Consider the following 20488-nt stretch of genomic DNA (forward strand, 5'->3'; position numbering starts at 1 on the left):
GTGTAAATTTATATGCACTATCGTCATCTGAATTGATTTGATTTTACCTCCAATGCCATTTCCAACAAATCCGCTACGCCGGCATCTTCTATCAGTAATTCTTGAGCATCTTCAGTAATCTTATTTTTTTTAGGAGCATCGGCGACTTAGGTCATGTTGCTCTCTGTATATTGTCAATAAATTGCGCGAGTCCTGAGGTTAATTTTCATGTTTTGCTGGACAAAAACATGAGTTTCAGCGAGAAAAAAAACCATACTACCATTGCCCAAACCAGACTAACTCAGCCACGTGAAAAAGACCTATAAAAATTCCTCCCTTCATCGATGGGATTCAAAATTGGGTCTTTTCCAGCTGGTGTCAGGAAGAGAGGGCTATTCTATTAACTGTGCTACCCATGAGGGCTTCAGTAGTCATATCATCAAAACCTTCCCCTCCTACCGATGTAGCAAGTTCAACTATCGCGCTGATTCCATTTTCTGCCCATTTGATCATATTTTCTGAATGAACTGACTCTGACCATACATTTTTCCACACTCATTTAATGTTGCCGGTTTTATTTCTTTCAGCGATAAGCTCTGATTCTGATACAGTCCACAATTGAGAAATGTTTCCATTACTTCTCAATAGATTTGTAATCAATTTTTTTTTTGCAAAATCCATTGTAATGATTTTCTGATGTAATGAGTTTTAAAGATGGATATTAATGCCTTTATCTAACAGCTGAATGAAAGAAGTTGTATTAATCCAGTACAGCTGTGGCAATAGGAACATAACTTCAACATTTGGAAGACAAATCTTTTGACTGGCCTGTTGTTGATATCCAATAGTAATAAAACTTTGAAATATAGATTTTTCCACAAGTTCAATAGTACAGAACATAACACAGGAATTTCCCAACAAAATAAAATACAAGGATTTCTCAATCCCCCAACCCCTGACTAGTGAGTGAACATTGGGGATTCAAAAAGAGTGGAAATTTTGAAAAATTACATCCACCATGATTGCAGGGTTTCCCCGCACAAAAGTTAAAAAAAATACCGGGCGCATTATAGCCTTAGTTGCTAATGCACCAATAAAATCAAAACAAACCAACCAATCAAAAATACCGTTTTATGTGAGGTTTACCGAAATTCTCTTGTGTTAAAATGAAACCATGTTATATAAGCATCATGTTGTGCGAGGATTTCTGCAATTTATCAATCGTGTTAGAGCAAAACCATGTTATAGAAGTACCATGTTATATGGGGGCTGCCTGTACTTGCTCATTTTGAGAGATCTTGGTGTGAATCCTGTCAGAAAATATGGAAATTCTTAACAGCCTTTCCAATCATGACTTTAGGCAGAAGGATAGCCCCTCCAACTCCCAAGTTATTCAGTTTCTCAGCTTGTACAACATCATGCAAATCATCCTGTAAACACAAGTGTGTACAGACAATGTTTTGAAGAGTAAATGCATAATGTGTTATGGGTTCAAATTAACTATATAATATCGGCGTGAATACACCTTACCTCCCTGAAATAAATAACTACCTGAGTAGTGTAAAGGCATTGTTTGATTTTTATCTCATATTGTGGCTACCTTCACAACAAGATACCAGATATTGCACTACTTTGAATAAATAATGCTTTTCTAGTAGAGGAGACTACTGTTATTTATTGTCAGTGGGTACCACCACCCAGACTGCACAGCTATGGAGATTGTTGGCTCACTCATCAGTGGGCAGGTGGGTATCCTGGTAATGCAAACATGCATTGCAGTTGTGAAGATAATTCCATAATATGAGAGATGCCAAATGGTAAAGATAATGATGATATTTTGAAGAGTAAATGCACAAGGCATAATGCATTATGGGTTGAAATTAACTGTATAATATCAGTGTAAATACACCACTGGTGTATTTACACAGATAGTTAATTTATGGGTAAACTATGGTGTATTTACACAGATATTATATAGACATATATTGTGCACTGTAAAAATAACAGCAGATTTATGAGTTTGGTTCAGATAGAACACTTCAATGATTTTGCTGCCTTATGTGAATGCATCAGTTACAGCAGAAGCACCTTTTCAACCTTTCTTCCTTTAGGCCATAATTATTAAATATTATTTGCAAATTTTAGAAACTGTAGCATATCATTGTTTCCAGCATTTTGCAAGCTAGAAATTGTTGTGTACATTCTTCTTCAGTACCCAACTTTTCAGCAACCATGCTCCTTACAAACCTGCATGTGCCAATAGTTTAGTATACTACTAGATATCTAAAATTGACAGCTGCGACTTGCAAACAGATTGCTTTGAGTTATAAACCAAACTTACATAATTGTTGTGTAGGGTAGGTTTGGTTAATGTAGTTTTTGAATGCACATTGCTACAAATTTGTGTTCTTCGTAGATCTTTAGAAAATTTTCGAGGGTTAAAAGAGGTAAACTTAATTAGTAGACAAACATTTTGCAGTAAAATCTCGTTAATACAAACTCATTTTATGCAAAGTACAGGTAGCCCTCGTTTTGCACTGGTCCAATTTGTGCCGATTCACAATAGTGCCAGTCACTAACCACAAGGCCATGAATATTTTTGAAATTTTTTTTTTATAAGTTGAAAAGTTTAAATTGTCAAACAATTTATCGACATCGTACTGTACTATGTATCATGCACTGTACATGTGATCAAGTACTGATTATCTGAGCCGATCACAGATAATACATCAGTTTTGCAACCAATGGATCAGGGGATAATAGCCACCTTTAAAGCTGGCTTTTACCTACGGCAAACATTTATAGAAATGGTAAAAGCTTTAGTGAGTCCAATATTACCATCAAAAAATATTGACAGTTGTTTGTTGTCTTAAAGGGCATCAATCACATTAACACAGTCTGGCAAGAAGTGACTGTCAATTGTCTAAATGGAGTCTGGTGTAAACCTCCCAGATTTTATGCATGACTTCTGAGGATTTGAGCCACAACAGAATGTAGAAAACATTAGCAGGCTCGTGCAAGAGGGAGAGTTAGAAGTTACAGTTGAAGATGTAACTGAGCTCTGAAAGTCATGCACAGGCTGTTCCAACGGAACACCTTGAAGCTGACGAACTTAGTTAACAGCAGGAGGAAAATAAAAAAATCCTCCTCTAAAAATTATGAAGACCAATTCTTGCAAGTGTAGAGTCCCTCATTAATGAGCTCTGTGACATTGATCACGATTGGGAGAGGAGTGCCACAGTTAAAAGGGGTGTTATATCAACCCTGACCGGTTATTTTGAAATTCTTAAAGAAAGGAGGAAGAAATCTGGGCAATCAACACTGCTTCTTTCTTCAAAAAAGCAACCTCCTCAACCAGTGCCTTCAAAAACCAACTAAAAATTTGGCATTATGCCCAATTTGTTTTTCACTGGCAATGTTTTGTAATATATTTTTTATTTATTAAATGTAACTGTATTTATGTATGTTAAAAATAAAACGTGTGGGTTTTTTTTTTTAATTAAAAAAGTTTATTTCTACACTTTCAATACTTCAGTATTGAAAAGGTTAGGTAAACTTTTTGGTGCCCGGAACCTAACCCTGTGATTTCCCATTAACTCCATTATATAAAGGGTTCAATTAGCATCTGTCCCCCCCCATGAACCTAACCCTGACGTAAATCAAGGGCTGCTACTCGTTTATATGAAGCACATACCATTCCCCTACAAAAGGATAGGCTTTTCTATGTAAATATATTCGTTTATTACAAAATTTGGTTATGTATTAAAGTTCTTTTTCACCCTGTGAGAAATAAATATTGTCATTTTGTATGATTAATACAAATCTTGGCACAGCTGTCAGATTATTGCCTCTGGCCACCTGGCTCCCTACTTCCCGAGGAAGTTCACTGACTTGTGACTTGTTAGAAATTATTTTTGTGTAAACAAAAGCAGTTTATGGTAGCTACAACATCAAGTGCATTCTGAAAAACATCTTTCTGAAGGATGAGTTGTTAAATTAGCAAAAGAATAAAAAGTTTTTCTAAGTTGTTTACATGCAGTCCCTTGCTCTCCATGGGAATAAGGTCAGTTGCAATTGTTACCCCAGTTAAAAGAATCTTGCTACTGTATACAGCAATCTGATTTTTGTGCCATTTTATCTGAGCTGATATATTTTTTTGGAACTTGTCTTTAAATTAATTTAAAATTTGTTTATATTAAATCTTATCTAGCAGCATTATGGCAACAAAATGTAAACAGATGGAATTAAGCCTGGAAATTAAACTAAAAATTATACAAGAGGCTGATGGGATGGAAAGAAGCAAAATGGACATTGCAAAGGAATAAAACATCCCTTTACCTACAATACTGAATAACCAAAAAAGACTAAGTGCGTGACACTGGAGCAGCGATGAAAAACAGGAAAGGAATTTACGGTGCAAAACAAGAGGAGCTTGAAACAAAAAACATTTTGAATGTTGTTGTTGTTATTTGGTTTTTAGGAGCATTAGCAACTAAGGCCATATTGCTCCGTGAACATGCGGTGGTCATTCCTGACCTTTCCGCATCTTCCGTATTTGGTGGTGACGGGCTCGAACCCCTGTCTAATTAAGAAGCGTGTGCTACTCACTGCTGCTCCATCCCACCTGGCTACGGAGGCGCCACATTTTGAATGGTACCAACAAATGAGTGCATCTAATTTGCCAATATCAGGTCCGATTTTGCAAGAAAAGGCAGATTATCTAGCTCAGCAAAATGGAATTAGCAACTTCAAATGCAGCAGTGGCTGGCTCCCAGGACAACTTGGTTTTGCAAAATGTTTGTGGGGGGGTCTGGATTAATTGGCAAAGAAAAGGCTACAGACTGGTTGTTCTGTATGGTCCATTCTTGAAAAATGAGGCAAAGGATATTTTTAATCTTGATGAGACAGGTTTATTTTATAATTTGCTGTTCGAGGAGAGTCTTGTCATGGTGGAAATTTTAGTAAACACACTTGCTGTTCTGTTATGCTGCAATTCAGATGGTAGTACAAAACTATGCACACTTGTGATTGGCAAATTTTCCAAACCAAGATGTTTTAAAGCAGTTAACCAACTTCCCTGTGAACATGAGGCCAATAGAGGTGCTTGGCTTATGGTCAAAATTTTTCAGTCTTTGTTATCAAGAGTGGACAGAAGAATGGAAAAAAATGTAATCAGAAAAAAAAAGGAACATTTTGACGATTCTAGATCATTGTACAGCACATCCTGCCAAGACTATTTAAGTTGACAAATATATGGCTGTTGTTTTTACCCCCCCCCCCCCCATTACTACCAGTTTAATGCAACCACTGGATCAAGACATTATTTATAACTTCAAGAGAGCATACAGAGCCCGCCTGATAAGGTACTTGATCCACACAACATAGGATGAGGGAACAATTTGCGGCCAGATTGGAATGTCTTGGATGCTAACTGTAATCTTGTTATTGCTTGGAACAGTTGCATCAACTGCTTCAGAAAGAGTGGCTTTGGAGAGAATATCATCGAAAAACATGGTCGAGCAGATGAATGTGATGGCAACTTTGAGGAATGGAGGAATTTGAAGGAGCATGTGGATTTTGTTGGCAAATTTGAGAAGTTTGTGAAGGTGGATGATGAAGTTGCTACCACTGCAATGGCAACACCAGAAGAGCTGCTGAGCACCAAACAAAATGATGGTTTTGTTACCAGTGAAAGTGGAGAAGACACACACTGCCATTTAAAAAAAAAAAAAAAAAGCCCAAAATGCGTTGAACATAGAGAATGCGTTGGCCTGCAGTAACATTGATAAAGAAACAACTATTGTATTTAATAATGTCTGTGCTGTAGTTAAAAATGCATATAGAACAAAAACTGTGCAAACAACATTGGGTTCTTTCTTTAAATTAGATTAATTTATTAAAAAAGCTAATAGTTTGTATGTCTCCTTTTATATTAAGATTGTAATTCTTTTTACTGTGATACTAAAATATTGTATATATATATATATCAAAATATATAATATAGGTGTAAAAACACCATAGACAACTCTTAAAGTAAAAACTGTGATGGTAGTGTAAAAGCCATTTCAACAACTGTATCTCGTTGTCTTATCCTTCACAAGTTACCATGTATTGCAACATCAAATAAGTAATGCTTCACTATTACAGAAGACTTATTCTCAGTGGGCACCACCTTCCAGACTGCACCATTTCAAGGCATATTGGCCTTTCATTGCTGAGTGAGCAGGCACCCTGGTATTGCAAACATGACAACCCAGTTGTGAAAATAATCCCACAATATGAGAGATGCCAAAAGGTGTACATGATAATGTTTAAGTAAGACTTAAATGCAACTGGGCATAATATAGGTGTAAAAACACCATAGACAACTGTTAAAGGGAAAAACTATGATAGTAGTGTAAAAGGCATTTCAACTGTATCTCATATTGTGCTCATCCTTCACAATAGTCTTCTCTATTAGTGAAGTATTACTTATTTGAGGTATGTGCAATACATGGTAACTTGTGAAGGATGAGCACAATATGAGATACAATTGAAATGATACCTTCACACTACTATCATAGTTTTTCCCTTTAAGAATTGTCTATGCTGTTTTTACACCTATATTATGTAGATAATTATAACTCTTAAAAGTATTATGGCCAGTTGCATTTAGTCTTACTCAAAATATATACTGTACAATTTAATTCCTTTAATTGCATTTTTCTTAGTTTATCTTACAAATAAAATAAAATCCTTTTTTAAAAAAAAATGTTATTTATATTACTGTATTGTTAGACAAGGCTTTCATTTTATTTTATTAATTTATTTTTGATATTATTATTATTATTCTTAGATATACAGTATGTACTTTAAAAAAAAAAAAAAAAAGAAACGGTAAAATTGACATTTTTGGGTGACTTTGTTACCACAAACCTCATTGTGAAAATTTAGGTCCCTTGAACTTTGTATTAACAAGATTTGACTGTGTAATGAATGCCTAGGTAATGAAATTGCTTCCCATCATCTGCAATTTACTGTGCATCTTTATTTAAAAATGTTTCACCTTAATGAATCAGTTTAGTGCGATAAAAATTCATACCACTATGGAAAAATGTATATCCTTAAATAATAAACTTCTTGATCTTTATCTAGCATTGCTGCAATGATTACTAACTGAATAGTTAATTACCTGTTTGAGATTAGTGACTTTTGATCTGTCCATCTTACTTGAGTAATTTGGTAGTGACTGGGGTTGTGTATGTGGCATTATATATTTAGTGAATCATGCTGGTAGATGATGTGAACATTAATTTTATAAATTTGAAAATGGGGGAGTTCTAAAAAACATTATGAACTTCATGTTCTTATTTGTGTTTTGTTTTTTCTCCAGGAAGAATTAAAAGTTATTTTATTTTGTTGAAAATAAGCATAAACACATCTTAAAATTTAGTGAAATTAAAAGTTTAGGTTTTTTTCATTATAAAATTGCATTTCATTATCATCATCATCAGCCATTTTCAATCCACTGCAGGATGAAGGCCTCTCCAGCAAATTTCCAGTTCCTTCTGTTTTGTGCAATGGCCATCCATTTACTACCCACAAACTGACTAATTTCATCTGTTCATATCTGCCTTTGTCTTCCAGATTTTCTTCTAGCTCCTCTTGGGTACCATTCTGTTATTTTCTTAGTCCATCTGTCATCATGTCTTTGAGCTATGTGTCCTGCCCAAGACCATTTTAGTTTTGATAAGAATGTCCTTTACTTGAGGTTGACTTGAGTTTGCTGCCTAATCCATTTGTTTCTCTTCTTATCTAACAGTCTGATTCCCAGTAGAATTCGTTCCATTCTTTTGGTGAGTGCCCAAGTTTCACTTCCATAAGTCATGGTGGGGAGTATACATTGGTTCATTATTTTACATTTCAGACAAATTGGGATATTGCTCCTCAGTATGTGACTATTTCCTGAATGCTATCCATCCAAAATTTATTCTTCCAGCCATTTATCATTATTACAGCTAATGACTTGTCTCATAAGTATGACTCCACCTTTTCAATTACTGCTCCTTCAATCATTATCTCTTTCTGTGGTATACTTGTTCATCTTTACTTTTGTTTTAGCCATATTCATCTTTAGTCCAAAATCCTTACTAACTCTGCATAACCGATTAAGATTTTCCTCCAATTCTTTGGGATTGTGGCTTATGACCACAATATCATCTGCAAATTGTAAATGGTTTAGGTACTCTCCATTCACATTGACTCCTTTCTGCGACCAGTCTAATCTTCTGAAAGCTTCCTTAAGGGCAGCAGAAAACAGCTTCGGAGATATTGTGTCAACTTGTCGAACTCCTTTCTCTATTTTAAATTTGCTACTGTCTTTGTTTAGTCTAATAAAGGAGGTAGCATTCTCATATTTTCTTCAAAATCATAATATGTTGGGTATCTATGCCTTGTCTTTCCAGTGCCCGAAACATTGCCTTAAGCTTGTATGGAGTCAGATGCCTTTTCATAATCCACAAATGCCAGGCATAATGGTGTTTTATATTCATTTGCTTTCTCTATTAGCTGTGACATTACGTGAAGGTGTTCCATAGTTGAGAATCCTGTCCTAAAGCCAGCTTGCTCTTTCGGTTGATTCTCATCAAGTATTCTTTCTAATCTGTTAGTAATGACCCTTGTGAACAACTTGTAGATGTGGGATAACAAACTAATTGGTCTATAATTTCCAATTTCTGATTTATCTCCTTTCTTATGCAGCAAAACTATGATTGCATTATTCCACTCCTTAGACATCGCACCTTTTCTAATGCGTTTTGTGAAGAGTCTTGCCAGTTTGTGTCATGTCTCTTCCTCCCAATTTTAACAACTCTACAGTAACTTCATCTTCCCCCGGGGCTTTGTTATTCTTCATTTTCTTCAACGAAAATTGCATTTAATAAGTTATAATTATTTTGTAATATATAACCTATTGTTCTGACTTTTTTTTTTTTTTACTGCATTTCACTATAACAAAATTTTATTATAAAAAATATTGTTTGCCCACAAATTATTTATACTAATATTTCAAAGTATGTATATGTATATTTCTTTGCAATGTTGTGAGTGTTTGTGTTGTATATGACAATTTTACCATTTTGTTTATTGTACAGTTGCTGTCTCTCTTCATCCACCATCTTAATAGAGAAGGTAATGCTTCTTTGCATAGGCATAATTCAACAATCAAAGGATAAAATTGTATTTCCCCAAACAGTTAAATTTTAAAAGTAGTTTTTTTTTTTTTTTTTTTTTTTTGTTTTCAGAACTGCTGCTTAACTTGATATACCTTGCTGTGAGAAGAGAGAATTAACTCTTCCCCCCCCCCCCCAGTTAATACATTATTTACATGATGTGCAGTGAAGTGTATCAAGCTTACTCTTTTGAATATTGCATTATAAGTGTACAGAACTATTTTAACAGACATTTTAAATAGGTTCTTTATTTAAGAAAGATGCTATATGTAGATAATGTTAAATTAAAAGGGTGTAAAGGAAAGTCCAAATAGTAAAAATGTAAAATTTTCATTTAAAAAAAAAAGTTTTCATACGTGGATTGTGTAGGTACCAAAGTTGCCTACAAAGTGTAAATTTTTAACGTTTCCAATTTAGCATAGTTAAAACCATGCCATATGACAGTACAATAGTTTTGCCACTTTCTGCTGATCGAAGAGATCTGGGTTCATATTCCATTTGAGACTGGAAAAGATTCTTTAAGGCCTCTTTTGAGGCTGTAGTTAACCAACCTCAGGAGAAGTAGCTACTACCACTCCTTTCTTCCCCACCATAAAGTGTTCCAGATTTTAAATTCATATGCTCACATAAATATAACTTACAAAGTGGCTTATGAACATTTCCTTGTACAGACATACATTGGTGCAATATGGCTTATGATGCTAGTGTGAATTCTGAATTAACAAAGTTTCTCTTTTCACAAGAGGCTTGCATTTCTTTACGCACCAGAAATGGTAAAATCACTCAGACCTTCGAAATTCAAAAGATTTGGAAATTGGGAAAAAACTGCAGATTGGCTTCCAGCCAAAAGAAAACTGGAAAACACAGAAAATTAATTTTAACTAGAATTGCAGTATACATTTTAACATATATTAGGCCTAATTGTCAGATTCATTAATTATATTGAAATAGAAATTTTAATGCAATCAGAAATGTAGATAATTTAATTTTCTGTTATTTGAAAGGTTGATAAAAATTAAATCATTTACAGATAATTCATTGATATTATAGCATTATCCAAACTCTAATGGTAGACAATACTTAGATTAATATAGGCATGCTTGAACAACATAGCAATCAACTTTCTGGATTTGACAGAGAAATCCATCTTTTTGATTTGATTTTATCCTTTCTCTATCTCAGCACATTAGTATAGTTTTTCTGTCTTTCTTCTATACAACTTTTTTTTTAAAAAGTAAAAATACTACATTAAAAACAATTCTGTGAATTTTTTTTTGCTAATATGGTTATTATAAATATCTGAGAATAGTTTACTGCAGTTCAATTAGCCATAACAAAAAAAAAAAAAAAAAAAAATTTATTTGCAGGTTTTTATTTAGGTAGCAAGTTGCCTACTGAGTTTTTCTAAGCAAAATATTGCTCAACTTTAATATAATTCATTGGAAATTAACTACTTTTAGCCATAGAATACTTAAATTTAAAGACTAATTTTTTCAACAATTCTATAAAGCAATATCTTTAATTGTGGAGAATTTCTGTCTCTGAAAGTTGAAGTTCACTTTATAAAATATAAATATCACATCAAGCTGATAGGTATGGAATGTTTTCTTCACATTAGAAGAAAGGAACATGAACAAACCTGATGTTCACTGTAAGCCCAATTTTCTGTTCTGTTAAGCATAATTTCTTCACTAGAATCTCATTTCTTTTCATTCTTCTTTTTTTTTCCCCCCCCATTACACTTCAGTGTATTTTGTTTATGGTTTGAAATTTGGTATCAATTTAGTCATGATGACAGATGATTTCTGAGTGACTGCCTCCTCTTTAAATATATAAGTATAAAAGTTCCCATTTTTAAACCATTCTTTCAGATTTCTTTTGAAAATCTCTGCAGCCTTTCTTTTCTTCTAGCACATTTTCCAAGAAATATGTCCAATTTATTTCTTGGAAAAGTGCTAAAAGAAAAGAAAATACCACATATTCCAAGTATTTCATTGAATTTTATTAGCAACTTGTTGCAGTATTTTATGTAGCTAAATGAATTAAAAGCAAGACTGCTTATACCAATAAATCCCATTTTCACTTTTCTTCTCACTTTTCTGTTAATACTACTGTGATTATGTTTTTCTGGAATTCTTCAGATAGCTCTTCATTAGTGTAATCAATGTTTTTTTTTTTTTTTTTTTCAATTAATCAATGGTCAAGTAATTTTTCTGCTATTTTGTCAAATTACCAAATAGCTCATAAAATGGAGAAATAAGAATTAAATTTCTAAATTAATATTTTGGAAAGACCATAATCATATTGGACAAGGCTAGTTTACAAATTTAGTGGTTTTATGGCTTCGAAGTGATTCTGCATGATCAGTGTAGCAGTGAGAAATATTATGATGGATGTGTATGTACACACATTTGTAAATTTTCAAAATGATTTTAAATGTAGTTAACTTTCAATTTTAAAAAGTACTTAAATTTTAAAAATTCAAAATTTTAGTTTTTCAATTTTAAATGGTTAAATGCAATCCATACTTCTTTTTGTCAATCTGTTATTGAATAGCATTAACAGAAAAAAAAGTAGGTACTTGTATTCCAATATGTCCTGGTACAAGCTGAAAGAATAATTAATTTCCTTTTTAGTCAAAGATAAAATTACAAAATATTCATTTTTGTGTAGGTGGTTCCACTAACTTGTGACCAATGTAGGCAGAATTTTTGCTTGAAGCATCGTCATCCACAGGATCATGATTGCAAGCGCTTTCAGAACCCTAGAAAAACTATTTCTCCTGCTGGGTATGTATAGTTTTTTTTTTTTCTCCTTTCTTTTCTTTAAGAACATTTGTTCTATGCATGTCATACAACCTGATAGCTTTATACAAATGGCTTCTCTATAATTAATAGATTAATTGTACTATAAATAGTATTAACTTTAACTAGAGTACTCTCAGCAGGTTAATTGTGTACAGAATTACTAATTATAATAGTGTAAAATGTTTGAGTGTTGGAAAATGTAAGATTTCCTGTATGAAAATCTGATATCTCAAATAATTCTGACCAAAAATATTGGTATTTGAAGTTTTTTGTAAGGTTAGCTCCATTTTTTTGTTTTGCTAATTACACTGGGCAACATAATTTTTACCTCACAATAACATGTCAGCTATTTGTAGTCAATTTTTATGCATAGATTTTGAAGGAAAATAATTCTTTATTTCACATCACAATTTCTACATATACTGGTTTTTAAGTATTACCCATGATACATATAGACTACTACAATTTCAGGAAGTATATATGATGCTGATCTGTTGCTATTACCTGTAAATACTAATGTTTGTATATGCTTACAGATTATAGTAATTTTTGGGAGGGTTAACATGCTTAACCTTTTATCTGCTTCCCCCATTCTTTATTTTCTAGTAATGGAAAAACAGTTGTGTGAGCAAGTGTATGGTTTATCTTAATTCCACAAAATAAAGACCTGCTGATCCCAGGTTCCCCAAGGTCATGGGATAAAAGAAGTGATGAATATAGCAAGGATTCTTGCTATATTGGTAATCAAGATCTGCTGAAGTGGACACTTCAGCAGATCTGGATTACCAACCAGAAAATTATAATGTACCATATTTAATTAATCAAAAGAGTTGAATGACTTAGCTTGTAATTTAGATTTAAAGAGCAAGCAGACCTCCTTGGTTCTAAGTTACAACAGTGGGAGTTCCTTGAAGCAGGAACTCTATAGTTTCAACATTTTTGAAAAGTCAGTGTTTTCAAAATATTTTGTTATGGAAGATAATACATGTTACTGTTGAGCATTCTTCTGAATGAAATAGACATTAGCAGACCGGGCTAGCCAGGTGGGTAAAGTGGCCTACCTGGCAACCCAAAGGTCGCCGGTTCGAATCCTGCCTCGGGCTTGGATCAGAGTAAAAATGCAAAAACTTTGGGAGGTGCATTATGGCCACAGAAGCCGATGCGCCAACAACGAACAAAAATAGGCATTAAACACAATCCTAATGAATGGTGTGTTTTTACTGATGCCACAAAATTAAGTTTAAAAGCAGTTTTGCCACACAATAGAAATGTATCCCATGAGTGCAGCAAAATACCACAACTGCTTCTTGTCTGTGGTGAGCAAGGTGATTTGATTACAAATTAATTGGAAAAAATCAAGAGTATCACAAAATACTTTTTTTGTGGCAGTTGTGCAACAGTGGGAAAAGAGGAGAATTTTTACCAGGGAGAAGTAATATAAAATGTTCCACTAGTTGAACCAAAAAACAACATTCCTTTCACCTCCTGTGCATATAAAACTTTGATTAATCAAGAATTCAGTTTAATGTTCTGGATGAAGAAAGAAGTGGGTTCTGCCACCTAAGAGAAGTTTCCCAATTTAACAGGTACTAAACTGAAAGAAGGAATTTTCTTTAGGCTTCATACAGAAACTGCTCAAAGATGTATTTGAAACCAAGCTAACGGATACTGATCTTGCAACTCAGAAATTGTTTAAAGCAGTTGAGCATGGATTTCTTGAAAGAAAAAAAAAATTTAGTCTCTAGTGTCAACTTCACTGCATTGTTATAAAGATATGGGCTGCTGAATGTCTTTAAATTCATTTTCTTCAGTTTACAATCAGTTTTTCTCCATTTTGGAGATGTGAGGAGCAAGGGGAATGCTTTCTTATGCCATTTCCACAATGGAGGTTACTGGGATACTGCAATTATGGGAGATTTTTGCTGATTTCTTAAGAGGCAAAATGGGCTATAAGAAACTTTGACTAGCAAAGATTTCTAAGGAAATAGATTGTATTTTGATTAAAGTATTTTAAAATGAATGACTAATTTTTAAGATAGCATGGAGTGTAATTTGCTTTAAATTACAGATATTCTCAGATGTTTCATGTACCACTTCTTCTGTGACTAAAAGCAGCATTACTGGTAAATTATGGTGGCTTTTTATTTCTATACTTGTTAATTACAAATTTATTTATTAATATTTTGCCATTAATATTAACTTAATTATTAAGTCAGCATAATTTACCAGTTATTCTATCTTTACATTCAGTGAAGAAGTGGTATGAGAAGTATCTTGAAATGTCTGAGAATATTCTTTAAGAAATTAAAGGCAGATTGCAGGATTACTCCATGCAGGTTTAAGTGCTCATTATTTCACCAATTTGCATTTCTTAATACACACCATGCCACTAAAAGAATATTTAAGATGATATTTGAAATTGATCATTCATTAAGGTACAAAAATGTCAATATCTTTCAATGTAGACATGAAAGAGACATTATTTTGATAATTTTACAATAAGCCAATCAATTTTCCTTTTAAGAATCTGCAACTTTTTGCTCTGAAGGTACAAGAAAAAAAATTTTTTTTTCAAAATTTCTTCTCTTACTCAGTTTTGACGAGTATAGAAATGCAGTCTTAAAATACATGATCAGGTGTGGTCCTCTGACGAGATATCTGATCGTGTATCAACTTTTACCTTGGCTGACATCAGATTTAATTGCATTTTTGCTTTATTTCCCCTTTTTAAACTATATCCAAATCTGCTCACCTTTATCTGATGCCATTACCTTTATTTTCATGTAATCTGTTTTATTTTAAAGTCACCATATTTCGGCTATCTTTGCTTTTGGCTGTTGTGTAACTCATATATATATATATATATATATATATATATATACACACACACACAGGGTGTCTCAAAAATATTGGTACAAACGTTTAGGGGAGGTAGGTAACATCTAAAGGAATGTGAATCGCATAGGAACCCATAACCAGAAACATCACAGGAAAGTAGTAGCAGAGGCACAAGAAGCAGAAATGACACAAGACGGTAATTAGTGGTAAACATTTATTTGACATAATATTAACAATGGAGTATGAGATGGATGCATTTCATGATGTTACAACAGATGCTTGAAGGTTCCACCATGAGACGCGATGCATGCGTGACACCGACACAACATGGATTGGCAGACATGGTCGAACACACCTGGAATTTCTTTGACAGTAGCAGCAGCACAGACGAGATCCATACACATTGTTGTTGTTCTTAGGAGCATTAGTAACCAAGGCCATATTGTTCCGGGGATATGTGGTGGTCATTCCCTGACCTTTCCGCATCCTCTGTATTTGGTGGGCATGGGCTCTAACCCCGATCTAATCAAGAAGCGTGTGCTAAGCACTGCTGCTCCTGCCCACCTGGCTATGGAGGTGCCTTTTCCATAGACAATAGATTTGAGGGTCCCCCACAGAAAGAAATCAAGGCTCAATAAATCAGGTGAGTGTGGGGGCCAGGCAACGGGTCCACTACGGCCAATCCATCGACGCCCAAAATGCCTGTTCAAATGGTCACGAACACACCTTCCATAATGGGCAGGCTCCCTTTCATGTTGAAACCAAATGTTGCGTCTCACATTTGCTGGAACATCGTCAAGTAACCCTGGTAGAACTTCTTCAAGAAAGATCCGCTATTTAGCGGAGTTCATGTGGAATGGTAACAGGTATGGGCCGCCTAAGCAGTCACCGACCATATCTGCCCACACATTTATTGCAAAGCGATGTTGTGCTGCATAAGGGCACACACCATGTGGGCCCTCTGCTAATCCATATACTAGGTGCATGTCTGCCAGCTCACAATTTGTATATCAATGCATGCTCTTCGTGCAGTGACTATTGCTTGAATGAGTAAACCAGCAATTTTCCTTCTTGCGAACTGATGAACAGCACGTGTACCAACTTATTGTGACATTTCCGGTTATGGGTTCCTATGTGATTCACATTCCTTTAGATGTTACCTACCTCCCCTAAACATTTTGTACCAATATTTTTGAGACACCCTGTGTGTGTGTGTGTGTGTGTGTGTGTGCGTGTGTGTGTGCGTGCGATTTTCTTAATCTTTCTTCATGTGACTTGAGTGAGTACGATTAGACCAGGGTTCGAGCCCATCACCACCAAATACGGAGGAAGCGGAAAGGTCAGGGACTGACCACCGCATATCCCGGACCAATATGGCCTTAGTTGCTAATGCTCCTAAAAACCAAAATAACAAGTACATGGGAATCGGTAGAAATTTATTCCCATTGTCAAGCAAAACAAGTCTTCGACCAGACTTGTTAGTCTGTTTCAACAGACTGCTGGAATGCAGTCAGTGCCAGATTTCTTCAAGTAGCCCATTCACACCTGGAATCATCAATAACATGAAGGATGCAAAAGTGAGATGCTCTTTTCTGAAGACAGTTATCTTGTATGTAGAATCCAGTAAATTCTGTCTGATAAGAGAAAACGTGGAGATTGTTTAAATTTTTCATGGAAGTCGAAACAAGATGTAAAAAAAAAAAAGTTTAACTGTTACTTACATGTGTTTTGTGTGCCAGATCAGTGTATATCACAGCATTGGTATGCACATATGCAAACCAATGCTGTGATATATGCTGTCCAGTCAAGATATTGACACCTGTGTTTTAGCAATTGGCTGTTCCTCCCTGCGTGATGGTGCACATTTTGTGGTGAAAATGTAAATGTGATATTGCAGGTTCCTGCCATGTGGTCCATACAAAGTACTTGATTGACATGTCAAAGGATATGATCTGATGGACTTCAAGAGGGATGATTGTTAAGTAGCAGTATTATGGAAACTGCATATATTTTTGGCTGTTCAAAGTGCTGTAATTGAGGTGTTCTAAGCGTGGAGAAAGCAGCAGTTGCCAGGGCAATGGCAAGTACCCACACCTCATTGATATTTGTGGTCAACTTGGGCTGCCCACCTTGTGTTGTGAGCCAATAGATGGGAACCACTGGAACAACTGACTAGGGTATAACCAGCAGTGTTCTTAAGATAAGCATCCAGTCAAGGTACCCATGTTTATGGGCATCATCAATGATGCCTGAAGTTTGCATTTAAATACCATCTACAACTTGAAAAATATTGCTTTTTTTTTTAAGTTGTATTTCCAGCTATACTATGTGGACAGATAAGGGGATTTATGGCAACAAACTGCAGAGAGGAATCTCTCCAATATCCTGGTCCAGTAGAAATTGGCAGGTTGCAGCAACGTTTTGATGTGTGGGGAATGTTGTTTTTTTTTTCTGGGAATCTCTTGGAGCCCCCCATACCCCTAAACCACATTCTGAATGCCAAAAACTACTTATCCATTGTGGTTGATAAAGTACACCCCAGTGGGTGATTGTTTTACAAAATGGCACAAGTGTGTTCCAGCAGGATAATGTGCCCTACCACATTGCTAGTATTGTTTGAGTGGTTTGCTGAACATGGAAGCAACTTCTAGCTGTTACCTTGGCTGCCAGATTTGTTGGATATGAATCTAACAAATCTTGCAGCCAAGCATTCCGATTCTCTGATATGGACTATCATAGATCTGCAGGATGCAATTCTGGTAACATGATACATCTCCTGCAACACTGAGAGGCCTTATAGCCTGGGTCATGACCCCCAAGGGGGTCACAATGTTTTCTAGGAGGTTGCTGCACTTATTTTAGTTGCAATTATTTTTATAGGAAATTTCACCACGAGGGTTTTCAACACTTATTTATTTCAATATGGCTACACTGCAATATTCTACTAGTGGTTTTTGATAAATGAAAGGAAGTGAGTTAAGGTCCACTGCAGTGGATACTTAAAAAAACCCACATGGTTCATACATATTACACATTTTATATTATTTACTATGGTGGCTTTTAATATTTTTTCAAATTTCGACCGTGGCAGACCTTGATTCACTCCCTAAAAATAAAATATACAAATGCAGTGTTATCATTAGAATAAAATTCAATGTTACAAATAGTAAATTAAAAAAAAAAAAAAAAAAAAAATATTCACTATGATGCAAAATTCAATATCAAAATTCATTTTTAGTCAATGTCTTGATGTGTGAATAACAGACTGTCGAATAAAGGTGAGTTGCTCTCTTAATGCATTTGAAGATCACCTCGTATGTTTTGCTGACGCCACCATGTTTGCAGTGATGTAATGTCAGTGATGGGCCATCTGATGCAAACTGGCACGAACTTAGTTCGCCGTCAACCACCTTTAGTTGGCGCTATGATAGAAACCAGCCGCTCGCTGTCGAGCACGGGTTAGCTACTGCTTGCATTTTCTAAAATCTAAAGATCGTCAGTGGGCCGTCATTAGTCCGTGCTAAATCCGTACCTATGGAGAGAGAAAACGTGAACATTCAGAAGAATATCTAAAATTTGGCTTTACCACCTTGATTGGCAGTGGCATAGAGAAGCCACAATGCTGTGCAATGTTGTTTAAGTCACTTAGAGACAAAGCATTCAAAACATACTAAAAAGGATTTGCAGTTCTTTTGATGCAATGAAACTGGTCTCAGACATCAGAGACTTGATCCTACAGGAAGTTGTCAGCAACAGAGCACAGCAGCAGTGCAAGCATCATATGAAGTCGCATTGGAAATTTCCAAACAAAAAAAAAATTTTACACGATTGGAGAAATGGTCATCAAACTTTGCATGTTGAAGATGGTGAATTTAATTCTTGGGGAAGCCAGCGAGATAAAGATGCGACAAATATCTCTGTCCAATACACTATTCAGAGGCGTGTTTCAGATATGTCCGTAGATGTGAAAGAGCAGGTTTTGAATGAAATCAGTTTCTCCATTGTTTTCTTTTGAAGTTGATGAATCAATAGGTATAAGTTCATGTTCTCAGTTGCTTGTCTTCGTGAAATATATTCATTCAGATGACATCAAAGAAGAGTGCTTATTTGTAGTGCATTTGAAACTAGAGGACTACAGTAGAAAAACGTCTGTGGGGTTTATACAGATGGAGCAGCAGCTGTGCTAGGGTCAAAGTCGAGCTTTCAGACAAAAGTGAAAGAACTTGCTTCCTAGCAAAGGGCATTCACTGCAAGAGGTACTCTATTCTTTGATTAAAATTGTGAATTACATGAAATCTGGAGCCTTCAACACCCGTCTGTTTAAAGAACTCTGTAAAGACATGAATTCTGATCACGGGGTTCTTTTCTACACTGCTGTATGCTGGCTATCGAAAGGAAATGGTCATTCATGTCTTTGAGTTGAAAGATGAAATCAAGTTGTTCCTGGAAGTGCAAGGGAAACATGACCTTGTGGTTTACTTTAATGATGAAGCTTGGAAGAAAAGTTGCTTACTCATAAGACATTTTAGATCAGCTAAATAAGCTGAACCTGAAACTTCAGGGAAAGGAAACACACATTATCCAATTTCAAGACAATCTTCAGGCATTTGTATACAAGCTGCAAAACTGGCATCGGAAAGTAAATATTGGAAACATTGCCATGTTTGAAAAACTCTGCAATTTGGTAGAGGAATCTGAAGGAGGAGATTACTGGGCACCTTGAATCCCTTCAAAAGGAATTTCAGCAGTACTTCCCTGAGCTTACAGAACAAGCTGCACTGGTACAAAATCCATTCTCTGCTTCCCTGAATCTAGCCAGCATTCCCAATGACGTACAGGATGAATTCTATCTGCGGAATGATTCCTCGGCACGTAATTTGTTTTACGAAAAATTGCTGACTCAGTTCTGGTGTTCTATGTATCAGTCATATCCAAATGTTACCATTCTTGCCTTTCAAGTTTTACTTCCATTTGCCTCTATGTATCTCTGCAAGAGTGGATTTTCAATGCTTTTCATATCAAAACAAAGGCAAGAAACAGACAATGTTGAGAATGACATGAGAGTGAATTTTGAAGTTGGTTGTCAAGATGCGAGTCAACCATCACATTAAATTTTAGGCTAGAAGTATATTCTGAAAAATCTATTTTTAATGTGTTACTTTTTTTAATTTTTAATGTCTTTACTCTATTAAAAATGCCTTTTTATGAAAATGTGGCAGGGGTCACGATTACTTGGCTATTATAAAAGGGGATTGCGACTCGAAAGGTTGGAAACACTGCCTTATAGAATCATGTCTCATTGTATGGCAGTAGTACTGAGCATGAGGAGGACCTACTCACTATTAGGTAGGTAGTCGTGATGTTTGGACTGGACAGTGCATAAGAGCCTGTAGATATGCTGAAATTTTCAGGGTTTTTCTTTTTTTTTTGCAGTTTGATATGGCAACCAAATGAAGATTTAAGCTTCCTTCAGATTCACTCTGTTTGTGAATATTATATGGGTCTAAAGCAGGTGAAATATAACATCTTTGGTGGTACCAAGTTTTGCAATGTTGCAGGTCAATATTAGAAGGATGTTTTTGTGATGATCTTAAGTGCATGCCATTTGAGATGGTGCACAAACTGTTGTGATTAGTGTTAATTTTGAATGGTGAA

The 20488-nt window shown here is 35.2% G+C and overlaps 1 protein-coding gene across 1 annotated transcript in view; it reads left to right on the forward strand.

Annotated features, from left to right (window-relative positions):
- LOC150080734 (AN1-type zinc finger protein 2A) overlaps nt 1-20488 on the forward strand; it is a 100181-nt gene that overhangs the window by 72331 nt on the left and 7362 nt on the right. The window contains exon 5 of the mRNA XM_090381287.1: nt 11862-11977. Coding sequence (XP_090237413.1) covers nt 11862-11977 — 116 coding nt within the window. The remainder of the gene's footprint in view (nt 1-11861; nt 11978-20488) is intronic.

This window comes from Mastigoproctus giganteus, chromosome 9, assembly GCF_048544385.1.
Source record: "Mastigoproctus giganteus isolate SK-2022 chromosome 9, ASM4854438v1, whole genome shotgun sequence".
Taxonomy (NCBI): Eukaryota; Metazoa; Arthropoda; class Arachnida; order Uropygi; family Thelyphonidae; genus Mastigoproctus; species Mastigoproctus giganteus.